Source organism: Babylonia areolata, chromosome 3 (genome assembly GCF_041734735.1).
Source record: "Babylonia areolata isolate BAREFJ2019XMU chromosome 3, ASM4173473v1, whole genome shotgun sequence".
Classification (NCBI taxonomy): Eukaryota; Metazoa; Mollusca; class Gastropoda; order Neogastropoda; family Buccinidae; genus Babylonia; species Babylonia areolata.
The window spans coordinates 35,711,342-35,736,341 of NC_134878.1; the positions used below are offsets into that span (position 1 = coordinate 35,711,342).

The window sequence follows — 25,000 nt, forward strand, 5'->3', positions numbered from 1 at the left end:
AGACCACCATTTGAAGCATAGAGGAAGGTGTGTGTGGTTGTAAAAACCTGGTCTGCATATACAGAAAATCAAACCCACGGACATTAGCATCCTAGTCAAGTGCGTCACCAACCACTAGGCCCATCGCCTCCACAAACTAGGCTGGTGGAAACGTCTGGCTGCCCACAATGACTGAAGAAGTCAAGGTTTCCTTTTGCACCCCTCACCTTCACCACCCTCATGTGCTGCAGAGCCAGGTTGGTGTCGCCGCATCGCTTGGCCTTCAGTGCCTCCAGCTTGTACTGGTTGCACCGCAGTCGTACCGTCTCTGCGTCCTGAAGGTGTTGACTGGCTGCGAAAAAAAGAAAAGAAAAAAAAGGAGATTACTACTACTACTAATAATGATAATAGTACTGATGACGATAATGAAAATAATAATGATACTAATAATGATGATAATAATATTAATGAAAATAACTTTTATAGCAAAGAAAAAGAAAAAAAAGAGAAAAATAATAATGACAATAATAACGATAACTTTCATAGCACTTTCCATGCGAAAAAAAAACATGCTCAATTTCACTGTACAATGTAAAAACTGACATGCAAAACATGCATTTGATAATGATGATGATGACAATGATAATGATCATCATCATTATCATCATCATGTTAATAATGATATTGTTAACAATAATCTTAACAATAACAACATAAATAATGATTCATAATAAACATGCATTTCAACACTAAAATGTGATGCCGCACGCGAAAATCATGGATAAGTCGCTGGAGTAAATTTCATGCAACATGCTGTGAAAGTGACAATGGGTGAAAATATCAGATTTGAGTTTTTTGGTTATTCAGATTCTATGATTCTTTTTCTATTAAATTTCCAAGTATTATGAAAAAAAAAATAAAGTATTAGTGCTTCATTTTGATGTTTTCCCATAGGGAACTGGTGATCAAGAATGGGAAACAGCGAACTCGTTTGCCCAATTTTCTCAGGTACGTTTGTGATCATCACGAGACTCAAATGCATGTATCTCAGAAACTAATAAAGATACTTGAATTCTGTTTTCTGTGTGTTATTCAGAATTCTCTCTACTTTCAGATAAAAGATAATATCATTTTTGTGAACTTTGACCATTATCCATGATTTTCGCATGCACCATCACAAATGACAAACCTACATACATAACCCTGAACAAAGAGCCAACCAAACATTCAAACACAAATTTATGTACATATCCGCACATAAAAATCACACACAACACAGCACACAACATAAATATCATATACTACAAGTTATACAAAGAAAATACACTACAAGGACAAATAAGTTAATAGATAATGAATAAATAAATAAATGAAATGTTCATCAACAATGAAAAAAAAAATTTTTTAATGAAAAATAAAAACACAACAAAGATACAGCAAATTATTGAAACATTCAACAACAGGAAAAAAAACATACGGAAAAACATCTGATAATATGACGATAAGGAAATTTACGTACACACACACACACAAACTGTATTCTTGTACAAATTGTGTTTATGTGAAATGATAATAAACAAAAACAACAACAAAAAAGAAATCAATCTACTTATCAATCAATAAATAACAAAAATGAATAGATCACTAAATGAAGAAAGAAAGAAAGAAAGAAAGAACAGAAAAAAGAAGGGTAAAGGATCCCACCTGGCACCCCCGCCTCATCAGCCAGTCTCTCTATGTCGGCCAGGGAGTAGGGGCAGGCTGACATGTCCAGAGGTTCACCTGCCTCGAAGGCCTTCAGTGCCTGGTCCAGCATCTGGTGACAGACGGTTGCAGTTTCAAGGAGGCATCAGTTTCAGTTTCAGTTTCTCAAGGAAGCCTCACTGTTTTCCGACAAACCATGTACACTACACAACACCTGCTAGGCAGGTGCCAGACAGCAGCATAACCCAGCACGCTTGTCAGGCCTTGAGCGCATTCTTATGTATCTGTGTACCTATCAGAGTGGATTTCTGTTTACATTATTTTGCCAGAGGACAACACTCTCGTTGCCATGGGTTCTTTTTTCAGTGTGCCAAGTGCGTGCTGCACATGGGACCTCGGTTTATCGTCTAATCGGCAAGACTAGACGCTCAGTTTGATTTTCCAGGGCCAGAGCAGAATTCAAATCCGCGCCCTCACGGACTCTTTGTATTGGCAGCTGAGCGTCTTAAACATTTTGCCACCCTCCTCCTTCAAGGCATATTGATTCATGCATGCTAAACCACACACACACACACACACACATATGCTGCCTCATATAACATACACACACAGTCACACACAAACACCATCTCCCATGACATACATATACACATATATACATGCACACACACAGACACACACACATAAACTGCCAGAGTTTACCACTGCAGCCCCCACACTCCACCCACCCACCCAACCACCCCCTACAAACAAAAGTGCACAGATGTGCACAATTCTGTGTATGTTTTCAGACTGTCACCTTGGCGTTGTGCAGGAGTTGTCTCTCCTTCCCGGAGTCCCCCCGATCCCCGGCCAGTTTGGCTGCTCTGGTGCTGAGGCCACTCATCTTCGTCAGCAGTTCTACCGTCTTCCTATACTGTTCCGTCTCCTTGTCTGCACCACAACACACGCACACACATGCATGCATACACATACACACACACGCATGCACCGTGCATACATATACACGCACAGACATGCATGCACACACATACATATACACACACACACACAAACACACACACACACACGGATACACACATCACATACATACTCAGATTATCACGTACAGACATGCATGTAGATCATACACACACAAACAAAAATCACACACAAACAAGATTCAAGAATTTAAATAACCTTTTGGTGCAAGGAGGATTTCAGCACACACACACACACACATAGACACAATCAAACAGGCACATACACACATAGAATCACACACACATATGCATAAACACACACAAACACATGCACATGCACATACACACACACATACAATCAAAAACACACATACACACACAATCACTCATTCACACAAACACATACCTGATCACACACAAACACATACTTGATCACACACACACACATGCAATCACATATTCACACAATCATACACACAAGAGTCAACATTCTAATCAACCATTGACCCCTTTTATAGCATGGAAGGTTTCAGAACACACATACACCCACCCACATTAAAGACCAGTTCATCTGTGGGGTGGGGTGGGTGGGGTGGGTGGGTGCGGGTGAGTGCTGATTATCTGGTTGCGGTTTTCCGCAATTTATCTTTATTCTTATCTTATCTATTATAATCAATGTGCAGTATAGTAGGCTATGTTTATAATTATATTCAAATAATGTTTCTTAATTCTTTCTGTTTTTACATTAAGAATACTAGTTATTACCTGCAGCGTGTGGATGTATGTATGAAACGGTGTATGTGATATTTTTTACATTTGTATCTTTGTAATATTCGTAAAAGCTGTTGTTGACTTTTACAGTTATGGTCCCCATGTTGTTTACTTGTCTATGTTATGATAATGCACCTGACCAAATTTCTCCAGTTGGAGATAATAAAGTTATTCTTATCTTATCTTACCTTATCTTATCTCTTCATTGACTTCTTTCATCATGGAATCAAAACACGGTTCTGCTAAATTTCAACTCACGGAACTTGGGTCCAAGGGCTGGAGAACACGGCAGGTCTTTTTTGTAGATGGGGATGTTGTTTTCTGCCCGCTTCAGCAAGAAATGCAGCTTCTGCAGACATAATACAAACACTTTGGTCTTTTCCCCATCATTTCTTTAACTCTTGTCAACCCTGTGAGTAAACCTGACCAGCTGTGCAGCTAGGTGTGCATGTGAACGTGTGCAGAAATAGTGATAACTCCTGAACTACAAAATTGATTGCTTTCAAATTTCAAAGCATTTAAGTCATGTGAATGAATAAACTACCTATCTGCAATTTGTTTTTGTGATTATGGACACCAAAGTAACTGTTTTCGAGGTGAAATTAACACAATTTTTTAAAATAAAAAACACAAGCGTGCGTTCTGTACTCTGTAAGCAAGCATTTTGATGATTAGAAACAAAACTCTGAGACATACAGAACTGAAAAAAAAGCTAACATTATAAAAAGTAACCACTTATGAATGTAATCCATGCATAAAATCATGCACTGATTTTACATTTTGATGTGCACTGTCATTCAACACAAACTCCACCATGAACCACAGAATGCAGGTAGTGCAAACAGAATAAAAAATCCAGAGCAACTGCCCAGGTAATATCATCAGGAAAACTAACACAAGCAAATACAACAGACTTCCACTGTCCATTTACTCAGTATTATTTTCAAAATTTTAAATTATAAAACACAATCATTAAAAAAACAAAAAAAACAAAAACAAAACTGAAACAAAACAAAAACAAAAAAACCCATACACAGAAATGTAGTCCGCTACACCAACAGGAATCAGACAATCTAGAGTTCGATCTGGCAGTCAATGTTGATGCAACAGCATCCTCTTCACTACCACGGTCACTCTGCTCACTAATACTAGTATCAAAAGAATTATCACTGCAGTTGTAGTTCATAACCCAAGCACAACCCCTGTGGGATATTTGTTTGGCTATAAGACACTGTGGGCGTTTCTCCACGATGACTTAAAGTCGATCCATTTGATAAAATTCAGTGCAAATAGTGCCAAAGTGTCAGCAAACCATCTGAGAATGAATTAAGATGCTGGAAATAACCAAATAATACTCCACTCTCGGTCAGTATTCTGTTATGGTAAAACTTGTCAACAGTCAGATACAGGTTGCTCTACATTGTGAGTATACTTGTAAATGGTGTAGAATGAATTAATAACAAATACATAAATACATGTTCCTGTTTGAACAGCACAATCTCAGGGCCATATACAAAAAAATACATAGGAGTATGCACATACATTCCAAAATTATGCATACACATACACATGTGTGCTTGCAAACATACAAACAAGCCTACAAATATACATAAACTCAACAGAATTTTCTTCCTCTCCACTGGACTTTGAGTGGTGGTCTGGACACCTAGCCATTCGGATGTGATGAGAAACCAAGGCCCTGTATACAGCATGTACTCAGTACACATGAAAGAACCCTCAGTAACAAAAGGGTAGTCCCTTGCAAAATTCTGTAGACAAATCCACTTTGTTAGGAAAACAAATCAACTTGCAGGCCAAAAAAAGAAAAAAAAGCAACAGCAAAGTGTGCCGCTGCTTTGTAGCAACGCGCTCTCCCTGGGGAGAGCAGCCAAAAATTCACACAGAGAAATATGTTGTGACAAAATATAATGCGATACTATACAATAAAAATGTACAGACCCGGGCGACAAAAGGAACTCAGATTTGCTGACACACATGAGCCACACGTCACGTACCTCAATACCATCCTTCAGTGTTTTGACGCGGACGTTCTTTTTATCTTCATCTGCCACTTCTATGGCTTGGTAGTACAGTACGATGCGCTCATTTATCACTGATTTGGGGTCCACCACAAACTCTGGAGACAGGTGAGCAGAATCTGACACTGATAAAACATGCACAAATCAATGCATGGTGACAAAAGGGTTGTCCCTTTCGAAAAACATTCCATAGAAAAATCCACCAAATACGAACACTAGATACTAAAACAAATACACACATTCATGTGCAAACAATCAAATACATGGACACACACACGCATTTCTGCAAGTGTGCACATGCAAACACAAACACACACACATCCACACCCACACCCCCACAGTCAAACACACACACACACACACAGTCACACACACACACACACACACACTGTACCATCATCAGTGGGTAGAGGTACTGGAGGGGGGATTTCTTCAGTTCTGATGGGATAGCCAGCCTGAGCCTTCTCCTGAAGCTTCTGGATCACCTAATAACAAGATAATGATAATAAAGAAGAAAATAATGATAATAATAATAGTAATAATAGCAACAATAACAATGCAGATTTGATGCTCACCTCCCAGCTTGTGGTTTTTACAAAGGAAATTTTCTATATAAAATTACGTTTAAATAACATACTTACCGTGACCCAACTAGTGCAAACTCCAGCAGGGGTCTGACATTCCTGTCCTGTGCAAACTACTATCCGCTTATGCGGAGAAAATGAGAGAACTACGGCCGATAACCTCCCGGAAGCAGGTAACGTCCCCTTTGTCCCCCTGGCTAGCGCCCTCTTTTTCCGGCAGCCATCTCGACACCTGTTCCTGTGCACTTCATACGGCTAAGTTTTTCGCATTTTCTATCTGTCTATCGATTCTTTGGCGTTTCTGTTTTGTGTCCAATTTTGTCTTCAAACAGGTCGCACAATTATGTAGCTCGATTGGGAGATCGGGCTAAAATTAAGGCACATACGTCAAGTACTCCATACTCAAACAAGGGTAGGGACACAAAGCACACACACAAACACACCCACACATGACCAGCCTAAGCCCAAGAAGCATGTTAATCATAAAGATGGTAGGCAAAAAGGAGAGAAGTGTGTTCTGAGAGACTTTTTATCGTAAACTTAATTGGGGAATCCATGTGACGCACTGAGAAGGGCAGTTTGTTCCAAGGAGAAAGAGTGCTGACTTTGGGATATTTGTTTCTTTGAGGAATTATAACCACTGTAGAATCACCTGCAGTACATTCATTTTATCTATTTATTTTACTGCATATTTTTCTCACAAACTGTTTCAATAACATCTGCTTTTCACTCATCACTTCACAGCTATGAAGACATAAGGACAATTACCTCAGTAGGGGCTTAGTATGTGGTGTCCCAAGTATGTTAAATGAGACAGAAACTACTGAACACTGCTGAAGTGGGCTCAGCTGCAGTGCAGAATCTCCTCTATGGGGTGGCCTCCTGGTGACGAAACATCTATGGTTTATTCTAGACTGCAATAACTTGGATTGCAAAGGATGAACCCAGGTGTGGCTATGTATGCAGGGCTCAGAATCAGTATTGTGGGAGTAATGCTACTGAAATGGTGCAGGTGCTGATGCTGGGACAGCAAAAAAAGTTTTTTTAATCCCAAATGGGACAAGCCGCCAAGGCGAAGTTGTTAGAGTCACAGATTCACAAACACCCATACATACCCTCACCTGCAGATTCACTCAGACTCACAAACACATTCAGAGATACAGGCTCACTCACACAAATTCACAGACACACCACACACACACACAAATGTTTACCTGCAAGCCCCTCTGCAGTGTCTGAATCTGTTTGGTTCGGTTCTCCCCGACCATCTCAATGTCAGCGTAGTACAGCGCCTTGTGATAGTCGGCCAGGCGTGATGACAGCTCTCCCAGTGGGTTGGCCAGGGGATCTCCTAAACACAGCACAGTTTTCACATCAGCAATTCATCACGTTTCAGTCTCAGTTAAAAGGAAGAGTCAAAGCATGCAGACTGATCCATATACAGCTTCAGTTTCAATTTCTGAAGGAGGCATCACTGTGTTCTGACTAGTCATGCACTATATTACATCCGTTAGGGAGATGCCTGACCAGCAGCATAACCCAACACATTATTCAGGCCTTGAGTGCATGCATATATAATTTGTGTACCTATCTGACTGGATTTTTTCTGCAGAATTTTGCCAGAGGACAACACTTATGTTGCCATGTGTTCTTTTTCTGTGCACCAAGTGCATGCTGCACAAGGTACCTCGGTTTATCATCTCATCTGAATGATGAGGCACTGAGTTTGATTTTCTGAACTTGGGAGAAAGGGTGAGACTGGTATCTGAGCCCAGACCCCACGGACACTTTCAGCAGATAAGCGTCTTAACCATTCTGCCACCTTCCTCCTGTGATCCTGATTCATATGTGCACACCACACCTGCCTTGAAAAGAAATTATCAAAATCGCAAAAAGATATATAAAATATTACATATTAGTGAAAAAGATGATAAATGAAAATAATACTGCTACATTAACACCCACAAACATGCATACACACATCCATTTAATAGTATGAAATCAGTAAATGATTCTGTAAAAAACCCCAAAAAACTCATCAGTTGTATAAATATATAGTCGTAATGAAAAATTAATTCAATAGAAGACTCATCAGTTCTTATATATATATATATATATATATATATAGTTAAAAAATCTAAAAAGATCTGTAAAATAAACATAAAGAAAACTCAGAAGTTCTATGAAAAAAACCCCATTAAAAAGTCTACAAAACTATAAAATCCACACACACACACACACACACACACACACACACACACACACACACACAGAGTTTAAAAAAGAACAGTGAATTTCTGTACCTGAGTACAGACAAACAACCAGTCTTGAGCCTTGAGGTCAAATTAAAGAAAGAAAGAATGAGCATGCACACACACACACACACACACACACACAGTGACAGTCACATATACCATCACACCATGATCCATGAGAACACACAGTGACAATCACATATCATCATCACTATTACCCGTTCCCACCTGCATGAGAGTGAACCTGGAGCGGTGGGGGCACAGCGTTGGCAGGAACAACCTGCCCCATGCTGACTCGCTCCATTAAATCCATCAGGATCTGAAATACAGACAGTGTAACAATTCAACTCTTCACATGCACTGTAAGGAGTAGACAGTGAGTTTGGAGTGGATTTCACTTTATTCTATTTGGAGGTTCATCAAACCTGCCTTCAGACCTAAGGTGAAATTCAAACGACCTGGAAAATAGATGCAAAACTCACATGCAAACTTTGCACTGAAAGAACAGAAAAAAAAGCATAAACCTATTTGTCAATGTGTAAATTCACAGACCCGAATTTTGCATGCTTCACGCTGCAAAACCTTTTCTCTTTTTTTTTTCTTTTTCCCCTCTCTCATTTTTTTTTTCATTTTTTTTTTTTTCATGACAGAGCGAAACTTTTGACTTTGCAAGCAAATTTTACCAATTTTTGAGCAGAACTCTTCTCAGCTGAAGTAGTTGTTTGATGAGATCACCCTCTACTATGTCCATTTCTTGCTCCCTTATTAGCCAAATGCATTTCTTGAACTTGAAAAGAGCTCAATGAAAACCAAGCTCCTTGATCAGGTTGTTCTAAGCACCCTGTAACCCCACACTTTCTCGCTGTCCCATGATTTCCCTCACTTTGATAAAAAGCAAGACTTTGAGAGAAAGTGTGGGATTGTGAGAAAGTGTGGTTGTTCCCCTCCAGTGCTTTCTCTCAACTGAGAGAAAGTGTGGGATTGTGAGAAAGCATGGGCTACACGTAGCTTTTTAGAGGCGTTTGACTGGCTATGAGCGGACCGGGCAAGACGGGTCATCATTTCACTGTTAGCCACGTGAAATTTGGCCAAGCAGAGCAAATCAATAGGCTTAGTATGCATCAGTTTAACACGGTACAGTCTATGACACCAAATGTGGGATTGCAAGAAAGCATGGGCTAACACACCCTGCTGCTGCCTGAGCTTCAACATGTTCATCCAAGTTTGATGCTTTTTCTTTGCTTCTCATCTCTTTTTCCAAGGTAACAGGACTGCATTCAAAATTCTCTCATTACTGCCCAATGGACAAGTTTTTTTTGTTTTTTGTTTTTTGTTTTGTTTTTTTCAATGTCCTTTTTAGCTTTTATCAGCTGCAAGTGTATCACACTCACACACAAGACAGGTTTTTAGTAAGTCAGTTGCATTCAGGTTTAACCACGTTATTATGTCGTTGAAACTCCAGTTACCTGCTCTCCCATCACACATTCTCACCACCAATACCTGGATATCCTTTTCCAAGGCCTGTCTCCGAGCGCCATCATTGGCGGCAGTGGCGTATTCGATAGCCTGCAGGTACATGGCCACTCGTTCCTCCAGCAGGGTGCTGGTCACTGAGGTCTGGGATACAATAATGATAATACTAAAAATAAAAACAACAATAATAACAATACTGATGATAATAATATATCCCCCAAAACAGAGTATGGCTGCCTACATGGCAGAGTAAAAATGGTCAAACACATAAAAGCCCACTCGTGTGCATACAAGTGACATGGGAGTTGAAGCCCACGAACGAAGATGATGAAGAAGAAGAAGATAATATAATAACAATAATTATAATAACAACAACATCAACAATGTTAAAATGATGAGGATGATGATAATAATAATAATAATAATCATTTTAATAGTACTTCTACTACTACTACTACGACTAATAATAATAATAAGAAGAAGAAGAAGAATTATTATCATAATTACTATTATTATCATTTAAATGTATAATGATAATAAATAAAAAGAAATTAAAATTTTCTTTCCATTGAAACAGCAATCCTCAGGGCACATCACGTGAGTAAAATGCAATAAAAAGAAGAATTATATACACAGAAATCATAATCACAAGTACAATTTCTATAACCAGCCAACCCCCAACCCCTACCCCATTTACTCAGTGCTAACAGTCACCTCAACCAACACCAACCGGAATACTGTCTCAGCCCACCACATCAAGCTGTTTTACAAAGTACTTGAAAGTTTAAATTACACATCAACAAATCAATCAATCAATCAAATCAAGCAAGCAATCAATTGCTTTAATGTCTGAAACAGGGAATATACACTAATACAGATATTTGCCTAAAGACTTGTTATAAAGAAGAACGTGAAAACTAAAAACAAAAACAACAAAACAACTAATCCACCCGTACACCCAAAACAAAACATAATAATATGCAAATTCCATACTGAACACATCTAAACAAGTAAATACAGATCCATGGTAGGAAGGACATCACACTCTCAGCATCATAATCATAATGACTTTGATCATTATATTGTTGTAGCGTACACCATAAAAAGAAGGGAAAAAAAAGAAATCTAATTAATGATATAAAGGATTGTAATAATGGGTATATATGTATATTGCACTCTACCTCCTGAGGACAGGAGCCAAGAGCACTAACAATTAACATCAATGAAGGGGGAAAGTGGTGACAAAAAGCAACAACACAGGACACTACAATCAAGACTTTTGGTTCTTGAAGTTGACTTTAAATACTGACTTTCCATTTGTCTGATTGGGGCAATAGGCATAGCGTGGGGGTGGGCATGAGCACACACACACACACACACACACACACACACACACACACACACAAAAGCACACTTTGACATGAGGCAACAATGCAGCATGAAAGCAACAATATAAACATCATTCATTTAATACAAAATCAATAAATTGCTGTGCAAAGCTTTGGTGTTGGTTTCATCCACACACACACATACACATATATCACCACACACACACACACACACACAATATCACATGTGCCACCACAACAATATCCACACACACACATCACAGTCATCACAGAGGAAGCCTGTCCCTACTCAGCTGCAGATCCTTTCCCAGTTTCTTGTCCCTCTTTTTTCTTCACATTTATTCCGAGCGGTGGATGAACCGGGACACACGGAGAGATCACGAAGGTGCACATGCGTGTACACTGATGCACATACACACTCGCTGACACACACAGAGGCACGCATGTACACACACACACTGGCAAACACACACACACACACACACACACACAGTGACACACACACATATATATACACACATACATATTTAGACACACACACAGATCATCGCCACACACACACACACACACACACACACACACACACACCATCACCACACATACACCATCATCACTGCCACCACTACACAACAATGTCCACACACACACACACACACACACACACACCATCACCACACATACACCATCATCATTGCCACCACAACACAACAATGTCCACACACACACACACACACACACACATACACACACACACAATATCAGCATCAACAACAATAGAGTCTGCACTAGTGGGTCACGGTTAAGTATGTGTAATTAAAGACTTTTATCAAATGTGTCAGCAAGATGCTCGAACATATTATTCTGATATCATAAGCCTAACCATTTTTATTCTTACAATTCCCAAGAAAACTTATTTTATCTTCTGATACTGTGATAGGTTCCATTATGATCCCATAATTTTGATCTTGATGTCTGTGAATAGTCATTAAACAGACCACTCAGTCAATCTCTGATAGTGATAGCATTTTCGTTCAACTGTGAAACAACAAAAGTTAATCATGAGGCAGTGCTATGATGTAATGTGGGGAGAGGGGTTGGGGGGGGAGGGGGGGAGGGTGCAGGGGGTAGGGGGGTTGTGTGTGTATGTATGTGTCTTTGTAAATTGTTGTGCTGGCAGTGGCGATGGTGTGTGTGTGTGTGTGTGTGTGTGTATGTGTGTGTGTGTATTTGATATTACTTGACTTATATCGAAATAGTATTTATTCTTCAAAGTGGATGAGTTGTATCAGACAAATTTTAATAGAAGCAGGGTATGACTGTGTTTGGGATGGTCAATTCTTCTTGGAGAGGGAATCTTTCTGCAAGAATGTTAACATTGCTTTGAGAGATAGTTTTCAAAATCTATGGAGACATGCTCTAGAGGCGAGTAGTAAATGTTTGTTTTATCAAAATTTCAAAAGTGGATTTGGTAGAGAAAAATATATGTCAAATGCCTGATAATTATGTTATCAGCTTCTTCAGATTTCGAAGTAGTAATCATAAGCTGGAAATAGAAACAGGGAGACACAAAGGCATACCACGAGAGTTACGGTTTTGTAAGGTTTTTAACATGTCTGTGATTGGTGATGAGTTTCATTTTATAATGGAATGTCCCAATTATGATCAGTTACAAATAGATATGTTCCTAAAAAATATTTGTCTCCAAAATCGGTTTTTAACTTTTGTAATATGCTCAAAGGAGGCAAAAAAGTCATTTTAGCTGTAAGTAAGATGATTAGATTTACAAATGTTGCCTAGTTATACTTTTGGAGTTAAAAGACATTTGTGTTTTCTCAACTTTTATGTGACATTGTTGTGTATTTGGAAATGATTGTTCTGGGCACAAAAAGATTATTTTGCCGTAATCCTCCATACTCCAATAGGAGTGAAAGGATAATTAAAACTTGAAACTTGTGTGTGTGTGTGTGTGTGTGTGTGTGTGTGTGTGTGTGTGTGTGTACACATGCATACATGTATAAATGTGTGCCTGTGCATCATGCATTCTCAATTATTTGCCTGGAGTAAACTTCTGGTAATATCCTGAAAGTTATCTGTGGTACTTGAAGTAAAAAAACAAATATTTGGGTTTTGCTTTGGATTCATTCTGGAGCTGGCTTACTCTATGTACTGAAAGTCATTCGGTATGGGCCTATTTCTTGGTCTGCATGGATAATCACCATGGAAGAAGAGCTGTGCGCATGCGTAGGATATGGTTGACTTTCTTTATCCTCTGTCATTTCATTCTTCGTTTTCCTAATTTTTTTAGCTTTCTATCTACTGTATTCACTCAAGTTTGGGTTTGTAGAGTTAGTACTGTCCGAATCGTCGTTATTCTGAGTTACATGTCTGTCATTCATTTCAACTTCAATTGCTAGCTCATTTTAAGTTGTCCAACTTGAAACATCTACTAAACCATAAACCAGATGTTGATATTTTCGAATGTGAACACTGTTGGAGCCCGGACTCCTGTGACACCTGGTATCATCAGCATTGTATGCGTATGCCGGATGCAGTCTTTGGAGCCCTGAATAATGTGAGCTGGGAGTGCTGTAAATGCGGCTTGCCAAACTTTGCATCCACCCTCTTTGACACGTCAACGTTTGAAATATCAAATCACTTCGACCCCCTCTCACCCTCAAGTGATTCTAGTCTCAGCTTTACGACACCAAATGCAACGTCCTCCCCAAGAAATACTGCTCGTCAAAGACCTTCGAGCTCCTCATCTCAGAAATCCTCTGCTACCACCCACACTACCATGAGGAAAGATTTACCATTGAGAGTAGTGGTTGCTAACTTTCAATCGGCCCGTGGGAAGAAACATCTAATAGAAGGGCTAGTAGACTGGTATTCCCCTGACATCATCAAAGGCACAGAGTCCTGGCTTGACAGTTCCATCAAATCAAGCGAAATGTTTCCAACTGACTTTGTAGCCTATAGACGAGACAGACCAGAAACCCACATGGAGGCGTATTTATATTAGTCTCATCTAAACATCAAAGCTGCCAACCTGAAAAACTCCAAATCAAAACCAACAAAGAGATGATCTGGGTAGAAATCTCCATCAAAGGAGCAAAAAAACTGTATGTCTGTGCATATTATAGACCTCAATCTGACAACAAATCTGGCCTCTTCACTGACTTGGAAACTTGTCTCCAGAAACTGCCTGCCGATGGACACATCTGGATTGGAGGAGACTTTAATGTAGATGACATCAACTGGTAAGCTGGATTGGTACCCAAGTACGCACAAGATAGCAAAATATGCAAAGAACTCCAAGTAGCGGCTGACGCGCATCTAGAACAGATGATCCATGAACCAACCAGAATAACTCAAGACACTGCTACCACCCCTGACATTTTTCTAACAAACAACAGTACCCTAATCAACAATGCAAGAGTCGTGCCAGGAGTGTCGGATCATGAAGCAATCTTCATCGAGTCATCTCTCCGACCATACTACACAAAACATCCCTCCAGAATAGTACCAAATTTCCAAAAAGCAGACTTCAACATAATAAAAGAAAAACTGACTGACGCCCAAGACTCCTTCATTGAGACATCAGCCACGCTTTGCGTTTGCGAACTTTGGGAAAGGTTTAAAACCATAATCCACTCCCTTGTGAAGGAACACATCCCCTCAAAAACTGTCCGAAACAAATCCAACCATAAACCCTGGATTACCCCCCACATCAAGTCAATGAAAAGAAAACTTGCTGGGAAATTTAGAAAGAGCAAAACCTCATCTGACCCCTCAGTAAGACGACAGTACCTACAGATGAAGGGTAAAGTACAGCGGGAACAACGTCATGCCTACTGGACTTACATCAACAACATCATTGATCCTCCCAAAAGCGATGATGAGCAGTTGAAAGGGAGCAACCAAAAGCGATTCTGGAATTACATCAAATCTCTCAGACGTGACAGTACAGGGGTATCTCCACTTCGAGACCAAGGAAGATTATATGCATCCCCAAAAGAAAAGGCCAACATTCTAAACCACCAGTACAAGTCGGTCTTCACGAGAGAAAAAAGCAGCAAAATCCCAACACCATCGGGAGTGTCCTTCCCTGCAATGACCGAGATCACGATCGACAAGGAAGGGGTACGCAAATTGCTGAAGAACATCAACCCATATAAAGCAGCAGGACCTGATGAGATTCCAGCAAAAGTGTTGAAAGAGTGCGCAGATGAGATCGCGCCCCTGCTCTCTATTATCTTCACCAAATCACTGGCAGATGGATGTGTACCAGACGACTGGAAAATGGCGAACGTGACAGCAGTATTCAAGAAGGGCAATCGTAACTCTGCTGCTAACTACAGACCGGTCTCCCTCACCAGCATATGCTGTAAGATGCAAGAACACATCCTCGCAAGCAACATCATGCGCCATCTGACCCAACATGAAATACTTGATAACTCACAACATGGGTTTAGAGCCAGAAGGAGTTGCGAAACTCAACTGCTAACACTGTTCCAAGACATCGCCAAAAACCAGGACAGCAGACAGCAGACCGACATGGTAATCCTGGACTTCTCCAAAGCCTTTGACAAGGTCCCCCACAAACGCCTCCTCCGTAAGCTGGACCATTATGGTATACGAGGATCGACGTTGGACTGGATCAAGGTCTTCCTTTCTGACCGCACCCAAATCGTTGTAGTTGACGGCGAAAAATCTGAGCCAGCACCTGTCATCAGCGGAGTCCCACAGGGGACAGTTCTAGGCCCCATCCTATTTCTGGTTTACATCAACGATCTGCCTCAGAACATCAAGGCCAATATTAGATTGTTCACTGATGACTGTATAGTCTACTCTACCATCAAGACAATCCAAGACTGTAAAATGCTCCAACGAGACCTCAACACACTGTCTGACTGGGAACAGCGTTGGGGAATGGAATTCCACCCAGAAAAATGTAATGTCCTTACCTGTACAACATCAAGGAACCCCATCAGCTACAACTACAAATTAAAAGGACACACCCTCGAGCATGTTGACAGCGCAAAATATCTCGGCGTCGACATAAGAAATGATCTAAACTGGAAAGAACATGTTACAAGAGTCACCAATAAAGCCAATAGCATGGTAGGCTTCCTAAAAAGGAATCTAAAAACATCCAATAAAATCACCAAAGCCAATGCCTACCAAACTCTTGTACGCCCGCACCTGGAGTATTGCTCATCAGTCTGGAGCCCGTACAAAGAAGGTCAAAAGAACAAGATTGAAATGGTGCAAAGAAGAGCAGCACGTTATGTACACAATGACTACGGGCGGACCAGCAGCGTAACACACATGCTGCAAGAACTAGGATGGGAATCCCTCGAATCACGGCGGAACAAAGGCTGACCCTGATGTATAAAATGGTCAACGGCATTGTAGACATCCCTCCAGACAAATTTCTCAAGAAAGGATCCGGCAGAACAAGATCAAATCATCGACACAAATTTGTCCATCTTAGCTCCTCCTCTGACCCTTATAAATACAGTTTTTTTCCCATCAACCATCCCCGTCTGGAACTCCCTGCCTGCAACAGCAGCAGAGGCTCCCTCCTTGGCAGCTTTCAAGAGGGAGCTGAACAAGATCACAGTTTAGTCCCCCCCCCCCCTTTTTTTTTCCGGAGGGACGCTGCGAGTGACGGTGGGAGGGAGTATGTATACATGCTCTTTCTCATTGTCACCCCCTCCGGAGGAAAAGATAGGTCTACTTAGGTTTTAGCTAGGTATCTACGCCTCTGCGCACACAGGTCATTAATCGTCAGTAATGACGGCTGACCTTCCAATTTGAAGACTGAAGATTGCCTGTGTGCAGACTTCAGCAGCCAACAAACGGCATGGCACTCAATAAAACCGGATACAAAGCATTTTTCGACCTCCCAAAACTTGAACAGGTGAACACGACAGAGAGCAGGAAACGAGAACGTAATCAAGAGAGTGTATCTAAAATAGGCTGAGCTGTGATATTACTGGTGTACAAACATTTTGTTAAATCCGGAGTGCCTCATCCGGCATCTCATGCTAACTTTCGCTCTCTCACACAAGTCACAGCCATCAACTGCCTACCCTTGCGATGGACCAGTTTGGGGTGCACTTTTATTTATCATTGCAAACCACACAGTAAATCACATCCTTCGCAACTAACAACCGTAAGTTTCGAAATTTTACCGTGTCCATTTTGTAGGTGCGTCCCTCCCTCCCTGCAACAGAAGTCACTTCTGGAGAAAGATCTCGGTGACAGTCACAAGATCACAAACACATCTTCGCTCTCCAATTCTCGTTTCGCAGTATGTGCAAAGAAAGAGGTGCCCTCAAGGCGTGTCTGCGCTTGGTCTGTGTTCCAGCGAGGAAGTGCCAGAACGGGCAATTATAGCTCTGAACGTAGTCGGCAGGAAAGTGGGTCACTTGCCAGTGACGAGGACATGGAGGCCAAGTTAATGAAATTATCTCCCCTGCGCGCATCCACACCCACACAAACACGCAGACAAAATAATACATGAGAGAGAGAGAGAGAGAGGGGGGGGGGGGGGGGGGGGGGGGGGGAGTGGGGGGGGGGGGGGGGGCTTGTTGTAAATGAATGAGCAGCTGAGGCAAAGCAGCAGTGAAAAAGTTAATGATATGTGCATGAAAAGATATTTGTTTCTAGATCGGTTTTCATCATTTTTTGGTAATAATAATTATGCTCAAAAGAGAGGGGGAGGATTGGGGGGAGGGGGTGGGGGTCATTTTAGCTGTACTGAACTTTAATAAATTTACATATGTTGTCTGGCTTTTAATTTTTAATTTTTGTAATATTATGCTCAAAGGAGGGGGGCGGGGGGGGGGGGGGGGGGGGTGTCATTTTAGCTGTACTGAACTTCAGTGAGCTTATTAAATTTGAATTGGGATGTCTGGACTGATACTCTTTTGGCGTTAAAAACCGTTTGTATTTTCTCAACTTCAATGTGACGCTGTTGTTTTGGAAATGTTTGTTCTGGGCATTGGATCATTATTTTGTAATTTTTCTCCACGACTGCCAGTACCAGCTGCAATAGGTGTGAAACTTAAGATAATTAAAACTAAAAGCAAGATTCTCGACCGATCGTGTGTGCATATGCGCGTGCGTACATGGTATGTTTGTGTGAGGCGAGGAGTGGCGAGTGGGGGGTTGGTGGGAGGAAGATCGAGAGGGTGCATGGATGGTCCATCGGAAGTGCACTTAGGGGAGGCTATCGAGAAATTGCTTTCGTAATGCTGTCTTGGTTTGCTCCCTTCCGTTGTAATGGGCGTGGAGGAGGGGAGGGGTGGGGTTGGGGTGTACATCTCACTGATATATATATATATATATATATATATATATATATCGTTTTCTTTCTCTCATTTCAATTTCATTCTTTCATCCATTAATCTGTTTCTGTTTTTATTTCTTTATTTCCCCCTTCTTATCCGGTGACCCACATCTACCTCTCGAGATCTCTGTCAGTCTATCTCTGTCTCTCTCTCTCCCTATTATATATCATTGTCTCTCAATCTCTGTGTGTGTGTGTCTCTATCTGTCTGTCTCTGTTTCTCTATCTCTCTCTATATATCTCTCTCTAACCTAATGATGTATAGATCTATAGACGATGAGATCTATCGATGTGGAGATCTGTCGATTTGTACTCTGCGTGTGTGTGTGTATGTGTGCGTGTGTGAGCGTATATCTTGAGAGAGAGAGAAAAAAAAGAGGGGTGGCGAAAGACTCACCGTGTCTGAAGGATGGGGAAGAGGGGATAGGAAAGGTGGTAGGGGGATTAGACAGACATTTTGAAAGGTTAAGTAGACAGAGAGGCCAAGAGGGCGATTAAAAAAAAAATCTTTTTAATATATATATTTTTTTTTGTAAGCATAACACCCTCAGTGACCCAGAATCGTGATATATATTAAGGAGCACCCAACAAGGGCATTGGTCAGCAAGTAAACGTCTACGTGTGTTCTCTGCAACAAAGGACGCAAATGTACCTGAGAAAGACAGACTAGAAAGGTTAAAGCACACCTCACTTTAAACCAGACTAATATATTACCCACGACATGCAGCATACATCATCAGAATGTGTGTGTGTGTGTGTGTGTGTGTGTGTGTGTGTGTGTGTGTGACTGGCTGGAAGGAAGGAACTTGAGGAAGGAAGAAACGTAGGGATGCGTCGCAAGTTGTGTAACTTGCTAAAACAGCCACTTATCAAACCAAACTCCACGGGAATTAACAGAAAATCAGAATTGACATGGTACAGTGCGCAATACAAACTTCATGTCAATGAATTAGAGAGAGAGAGAGAGAGAGAGAGAGAGAGGTGAGGAGGGGGAGACATGCAAAGAAAGAAGAAAACAGAGATCCTGAAAAGAAGCGAGAGATACAGAATTTTATTTATTTATTTATTTTTTTTACTGCCCAGCCAACGACCAGCGCAATTTTAACATCGTCGCAAAAGACAGAAAGTTACCTTTCGATGATTTTTTAAAACAAAATATTAGTGAATGAATTTGAATGAATAAAACATTTGTGTCCACAGATACCGAGTCAGTAAAGACTAATATGCTTTTTAAAATCTGTATATATACACTTTTTAAAACTGATAAAGGATACAGGAACGAACGTGGATACAGAATGAAATTCACAGTACACCTGTATAAGGCATGAAGAGAATCTGGGAAGAAGGAAAAACCCGGAAACGGAACATATAAACTGAGTAACTCCTTAAGACACAGGAATGTTTTTTTATGCTAAGCAAATTTAGCGTTGCAAGGATCGCTTGTGCAACCCTGCTGTGGAGTGTGCATGCAGATACAGACAGAGCAAGAGGCTCACCACTACACCAGTGAGAGAGAGAGAGAGAGAGAGAGAGAGAGAGAGAGAGAGAGAGAGAGAGAGAGAAGAGAAGAGAAGAGAACGTACAAAAAAGGCCTTCTCTCAACAACTCCTTAACTGCTGAACATCGGTGAAATGAGATCATCAGTGTAGCATGAATTTGAAGGGTAATAACTTCATTTCATGTACATCTAACTTCTAAGTGGTGAAACTTGTTTTTGCTGGTCCCAAGTAACGCCATCCAAGAAAAAGAACTCTAGACAAAGACTGGCGACTGACATCAGTCCTGACTGCAAGCTCACGGTCTTGACTCAGTGAGGTGATGACGGCCCATCACTGACGTACACATTTGTGTCAGCGGCAGTTAAGGGGTTAAAGGAGGGGAGGAAACTTATATAGTGTGCTATATAAGTATCCATTATTATTATTATTAAACCCGAAGCAAATGAGAGAAGAAAAGAAAAAAAAGAGGGGGGTGGGAAGGAGGGGGGGGGGGGGAGAGAACGGGGTCAACATAAATGAATGGGGGAGGGGGGGTAGAGGGGTCATCCATCACTCCGGACGGCACACGAACACTTTTCCGTCTGTCTCCACCATTTTACATCGTGCCCAGTTCGCGTCCTGTGAGGAGCTTTACTTTCCATTGTCATCAGCAAAACAAGGATCACCACTGTTTCACAGCTGTCTCATGTGACCCTTTCCACCGACCGCTCGGTATGGCTGTTGTTACTGGTCGCGAGGACAATGCCAAAATGCGGTTCACATCTTACGTAACGCCTTTCATGTACCCTCACGAGGTTTTCCTGTAATAAACATGTCTTGTCTTGTTTTGACTCTGGCAGACATAATAGGGTCAGGGCATTGTGGGCGTGACATCATTCGTGGTTGTGGCTCATTCCATGTTGTTTGTTTTTGTGTCTTATTTTTACTTCCACACCCGAGCCAGCCGCGGCCAGCACCTGCTCCCTTTGTCTCTTGCCGTGTAGTGGTCAGTGTTGTTCCCACAACAGCAACATCTCGCTACGCATTGCTGCACTGTTTTCCTGTAATAACTGTAGTGAATAAACAATTGAAAGGGCGTCCGCTTTCATATGCTCCTGCCTGCACGGGAACCTGCTATCTTTGACTACTCTTAATTCCTCATTCCACTCCAACCATACCCTTATCCCCTGTCCTACTTATCCCTATCTCCACTCCACTCCAACCCTACCCTTACCCCGAGTCCATCCTAAATTGGCGCTGCGAGCAGGATTGGCCTTGGGGAGGCAAGAATAAAAAAAAATAGAAGAAAAAAAAGTACACCAAAAGCCACAAAATATGAAGTCCACCCAAACTGGTTGGAATGAAAACAAAGTAAGAAAACATGTACATAAGAGATGAAACAGTTTGCGTTGCACTGGCCACATGGCGGAAAAGGCCATGGGAGAGGCAAGACTAGAAAAAAAATAAGAGTGGATGAAATAGTCCTAGTTGCAAGTGAGACTAGAATTTCAACCTCAGTTGTCCATTCTGGGGAAGGAAAGGAAAAGAATGTCAATTCTTAATTCTGGACTTCTCTTTGAGGCGCTGGGACCGTCTTTGCACAGGGGCCGATGCTGCAGGCAGGTCGTTCTGGGCTGCGGCCTGGGGTACTTCTGACGCATTGTCGGGTGGAGGAGTTCCACACCTGGGCTGGGGATGGGGTGGTATTATAAACCATACCTCATCATCAGAGTCTGTGTCAGAGTCTTGTGGAGATGGAACTGGAGGTTGCTGTTTGGGCTGGTCTGGCTCCCAATCTGCGATGGGTTCAGTTGCTGGCAGCAGGTGTTTTCTGTTGATGACCTTTTCGGGGCCACCCGCCAATGGCACCACGGAGTAGACATGTAGGTGTCCATAGGGGCGGTTAGTCACCTGGTGGAGGTCTGGCTGCCAGAAGTCCTGTATCTTGTTGCGGCCCAGGACTCGGTTCCTTACGTAGACGTAGTCCCCAACGTGTAGATCACGGGCCGTGCTGTGTTGCCTGTTGAACTTGGCACGTTGCAGGGCTGCCTGTTGCAGTTGGTGTAGTGCCCTCTGGTGTGCCACCTGGAGTCGCTGTCGGTGCTGCCTCACCCAGTCCACAGCTCCTGCGGCCGTCGGTTCAGGGCGCCCTAGAAGATCGTCTACCGGGAGCCTGGGTTCCTGTCCAAACAAAAGAAAGTGTGGGGCAAACCCCGTGGAGGCATGAGGCGTGTTGTTGTACGCCTGCACAACCTCTGGCAGATGTATAGGCCAGCGTCTCTTCTGCTCCGGTGGTAGGGTGCGCAGCAGATCATGGAGGGATCGGTTGAACCGCTCGCACTGAGCGTTACCCTGGGGATGGTATGGTGTTGTTCTGGTCTTCTTGACGCCATAGATGCGGCACAGCTCCTTGACCAGTTTGGATTCAAAGTCACGGCCTTGGTCGCTGTGGATTCTTTCTGGTACCCCGTAACGCTGGAACCATTCTCGCACCAGGGCCTGGGCAACTGTTGAAGCTTCCTGGTTGCGGGTTGGGATGGCTTGTGTGAACTTGCTGAAGACATCCGTGACAACTAGGATGGATTCCCGGCCGTCACTCGCAGGTTCCAGTCTGGTGAAGTCGATGGCTAGGACTTCTAGTGGGCGGCTGGCCAATAAAGGGGTAACTGGGGTGTGAATCTTGGAGGGCAGGCGGTTCATGGTGCAGCGCTGACATCTGGTAAGATATGCTTTTGTGTCAGCATACATACCTGGCCAGTAGACACGGGGTCTCAGCAGATCCATGGTCCGCTCGTAGCCTTGATGTCCCATGCGGTCGTGTACCATCTCGAGGACATCGGGGCGAAGTGTGCTCGGGAGGACCAGTTGCTTGGAAGCGCCAAGTTTGGGGTCCGTTATCCGCCTGAGCAGGATGCCGTCTTCACAGACCAGTCGGGCATGCTGCTGCAACAGGGTGCGTACCTGACGGTCATGGCTGGATTTTGGCTTGGATGGCCAGGCTGTCAGCACGGGTGCAATGATCACATCCTCCAGCTGGAGCTGTCGGAGTTCGGGTCTGCTGAGTCGTGGCAGCAGAGTCTCCTGAGTTTGGGACGGAGCTGGTGGCACGTCACCATCATGGGGTATGGCAACTGCTGTGCTGATGCTTTGGTGGTTGCAAAGGGCACTTTCTGAAAGTGCAACTTCTGGGGGCATCGGAGTGGATATGGATGGGGGATGGGAAACAAATGGTAATCGGGACAGGGCGTCAGCAGGGTTGGCTCTACCTGGCCGGTACTTCACCTCGAAGTTGAACTGGGCTAGCTGGGATGCCCATCTTTGCTCCAAGGCGCCAAGGGCCGCAGTCTGGAAGTGGACCAATGGGTTGTTGTCGGTGAGGACAACAAAGGTGGCACCTATGAGATAGTGCCGGAACTTCTCTGTGATGGCCCACTTCATGGCCAGGAACTCAAGCTTCATGCTGCTGTATGTAGCCTGGTTCTTCTCAGTGGGGCGTAGACGACGGCTGGCATACGCAATGACACGTCGACCCCCATCCTGGTCCTGGGAGAGTATGGCACTCAACCCGTCATGGCTGGCATCAGTTTCCATGCACACATGGAACGTGGCTCAACAAGCAGACGTCTGTCGGTTGCAGTTCCTTCTTGCTCTTTGGACCACGGAGTCATCTGAGTGCACTCTTATGGGAATACGTGTATTTCATATTTCCATATCACACACACACACACACACACACACACACACACACATACACGCACGCACACACACACACACACACACACACGGATTACATCATGACGAACGAGAGGGACAAGGGGCTAAATCAGTAAATGTCATGTTGGGTGTTAAAGACGCCAAGGATATTTGTCATCTCCTTAGAGAACGGACGAAAAAGAAATATGCAGCAGGCTGAAACAAAGACAGCGGATCTGGAAATGACAAAGGAACTCTTTGTTTCCGTTCCCTTCTAAATAAGGGGGGGGGGGGGGGGAGGGGACTGCGGGGAAGGTGTGTGGGGCGGCCAGGGAGAAGGAGTTGGGAATTGGGAGGGGGGGTGCGGGGGGAACAAAATGAACACACACACACACACACACACAAAGAAAGAAAAGAAAAGAAAAAAAGAATGGTAGCCATTTATGAAAAGACAGATAGGGTGCTTTAAACGACAATGGACTTAAATATGCTTGCTGAGTGGGTATATATGTGTATGTATATTGATAAAAAAAAAAAATATATATATATATATCTGTGTGTACATGTGTGTGTAAAATGCCTGTATATATCTCTCTATATATTTGTGTGTGTGTATGTGTGTGTGTGGAGGTAGTGGCACAAGTCACATCATTGCATTAGCATTGTATGATTCCTGTCTCCATCCCCAAAGACCGTCTTTGTTGTCACGTAATACCCGTCTTGTCAACTGCGTTTATGAATTAACATGCTTTTGAACTTTTCCCGGGAAAGAAGGTATAATGATATATGGAAATTTACACTACTAAAATTGCACAATGGAATAAGAATATATGAAATATATATAAATGTAAAAGAGATAACCCAGAAACCTACAAGAATAATAATAATAATAATAATAATGGTACTTATATAGCGCTGAATCTTGTGCAGAGACAAATATAAGCGCTTTCGCACCAGTCATTCTCACGCACGCGTAACTCTAAAACTGGAGAAACTAAAGACAAGGAAGAGGCAGGGAAGGGAGGCTATTTTGGGAAGAGGTGGGTTTTAAGGCCAGACTTGAAAGAGCTGAGTGTGGAGACTTGACGAAGCGAAAGAGGAAGTTCATTCTAATTGCAAGGTCCAGAGACAGAGAAAGAACGGCGGCCAACAATCGAGAGTTTGAATCTGGGTATGCGTAAGTGGAGTGGATCCGAAACTGATCGTAGTGAGCGAGATGGAGTGTTGAGGTGAAGGCAGCCACAGAGATAGGAAGGGGCTGATTTGTGAATACATTTGTAGCATAGAGTGCTGATCTTGTACTTTATTCGGTGTGAGACAAGAAAAGGGTAAGATCCTAGCATTCCCTTATATTAC

At 42.5% G+C, this 25,000-nt stretch overlaps 1 protein-coding gene across 1 annotated transcript in view; it reads right to left on the bottom strand.

Moving 5' to 3' along the window:
- Positions 1 to 17,422, bottom strand: part of LOC143279966 (uncharacterized) — a 71,555-nt gene extending 54,133 nt beyond the window's left edge. Inside the window, exons 1-10 of the mRNA XM_076584354.1 lie at positions 17,314 to 17,422; positions 9,795 to 9,911; positions 8,523 to 8,613; positions 7,254 to 7,390; positions 5,850 to 5,940; positions 5,432 to 5,553; positions 3,675 to 3,765; positions 2,483 to 2,616; positions 1,684 to 1,795; positions 207 to 331 (exon numbers count right to left, since the gene is read on the bottom strand). Coding sequence (XP_076440469.1) covers positions 207 to 331; positions 1,684 to 1,795; positions 2,483 to 2,616; positions 3,675 to 3,765; positions 5,432 to 5,553; positions 5,850 to 5,940; positions 7,254 to 7,390; positions 8,523 to 8,613; positions 9,795 to 9,911; positions 17,314 to 17,322 — 1,029 coding nt within the window. The 5' untranslated portion in view covers positions 17,323 to 17,422. The remainder of the gene's footprint in view (positions 1 to 206; positions 332 to 1,683; positions 1,796 to 2,482; positions 2,617 to 3,674; positions 3,766 to 5,431; positions 5,554 to 5,849; positions 5,941 to 7,253; positions 7,391 to 8,522; positions 8,614 to 9,794; positions 9,912 to 17,313) is intronic.
- Between the last annotated feature and the right edge of the window lie 7,578 nt (positions 17,423 to 25,000).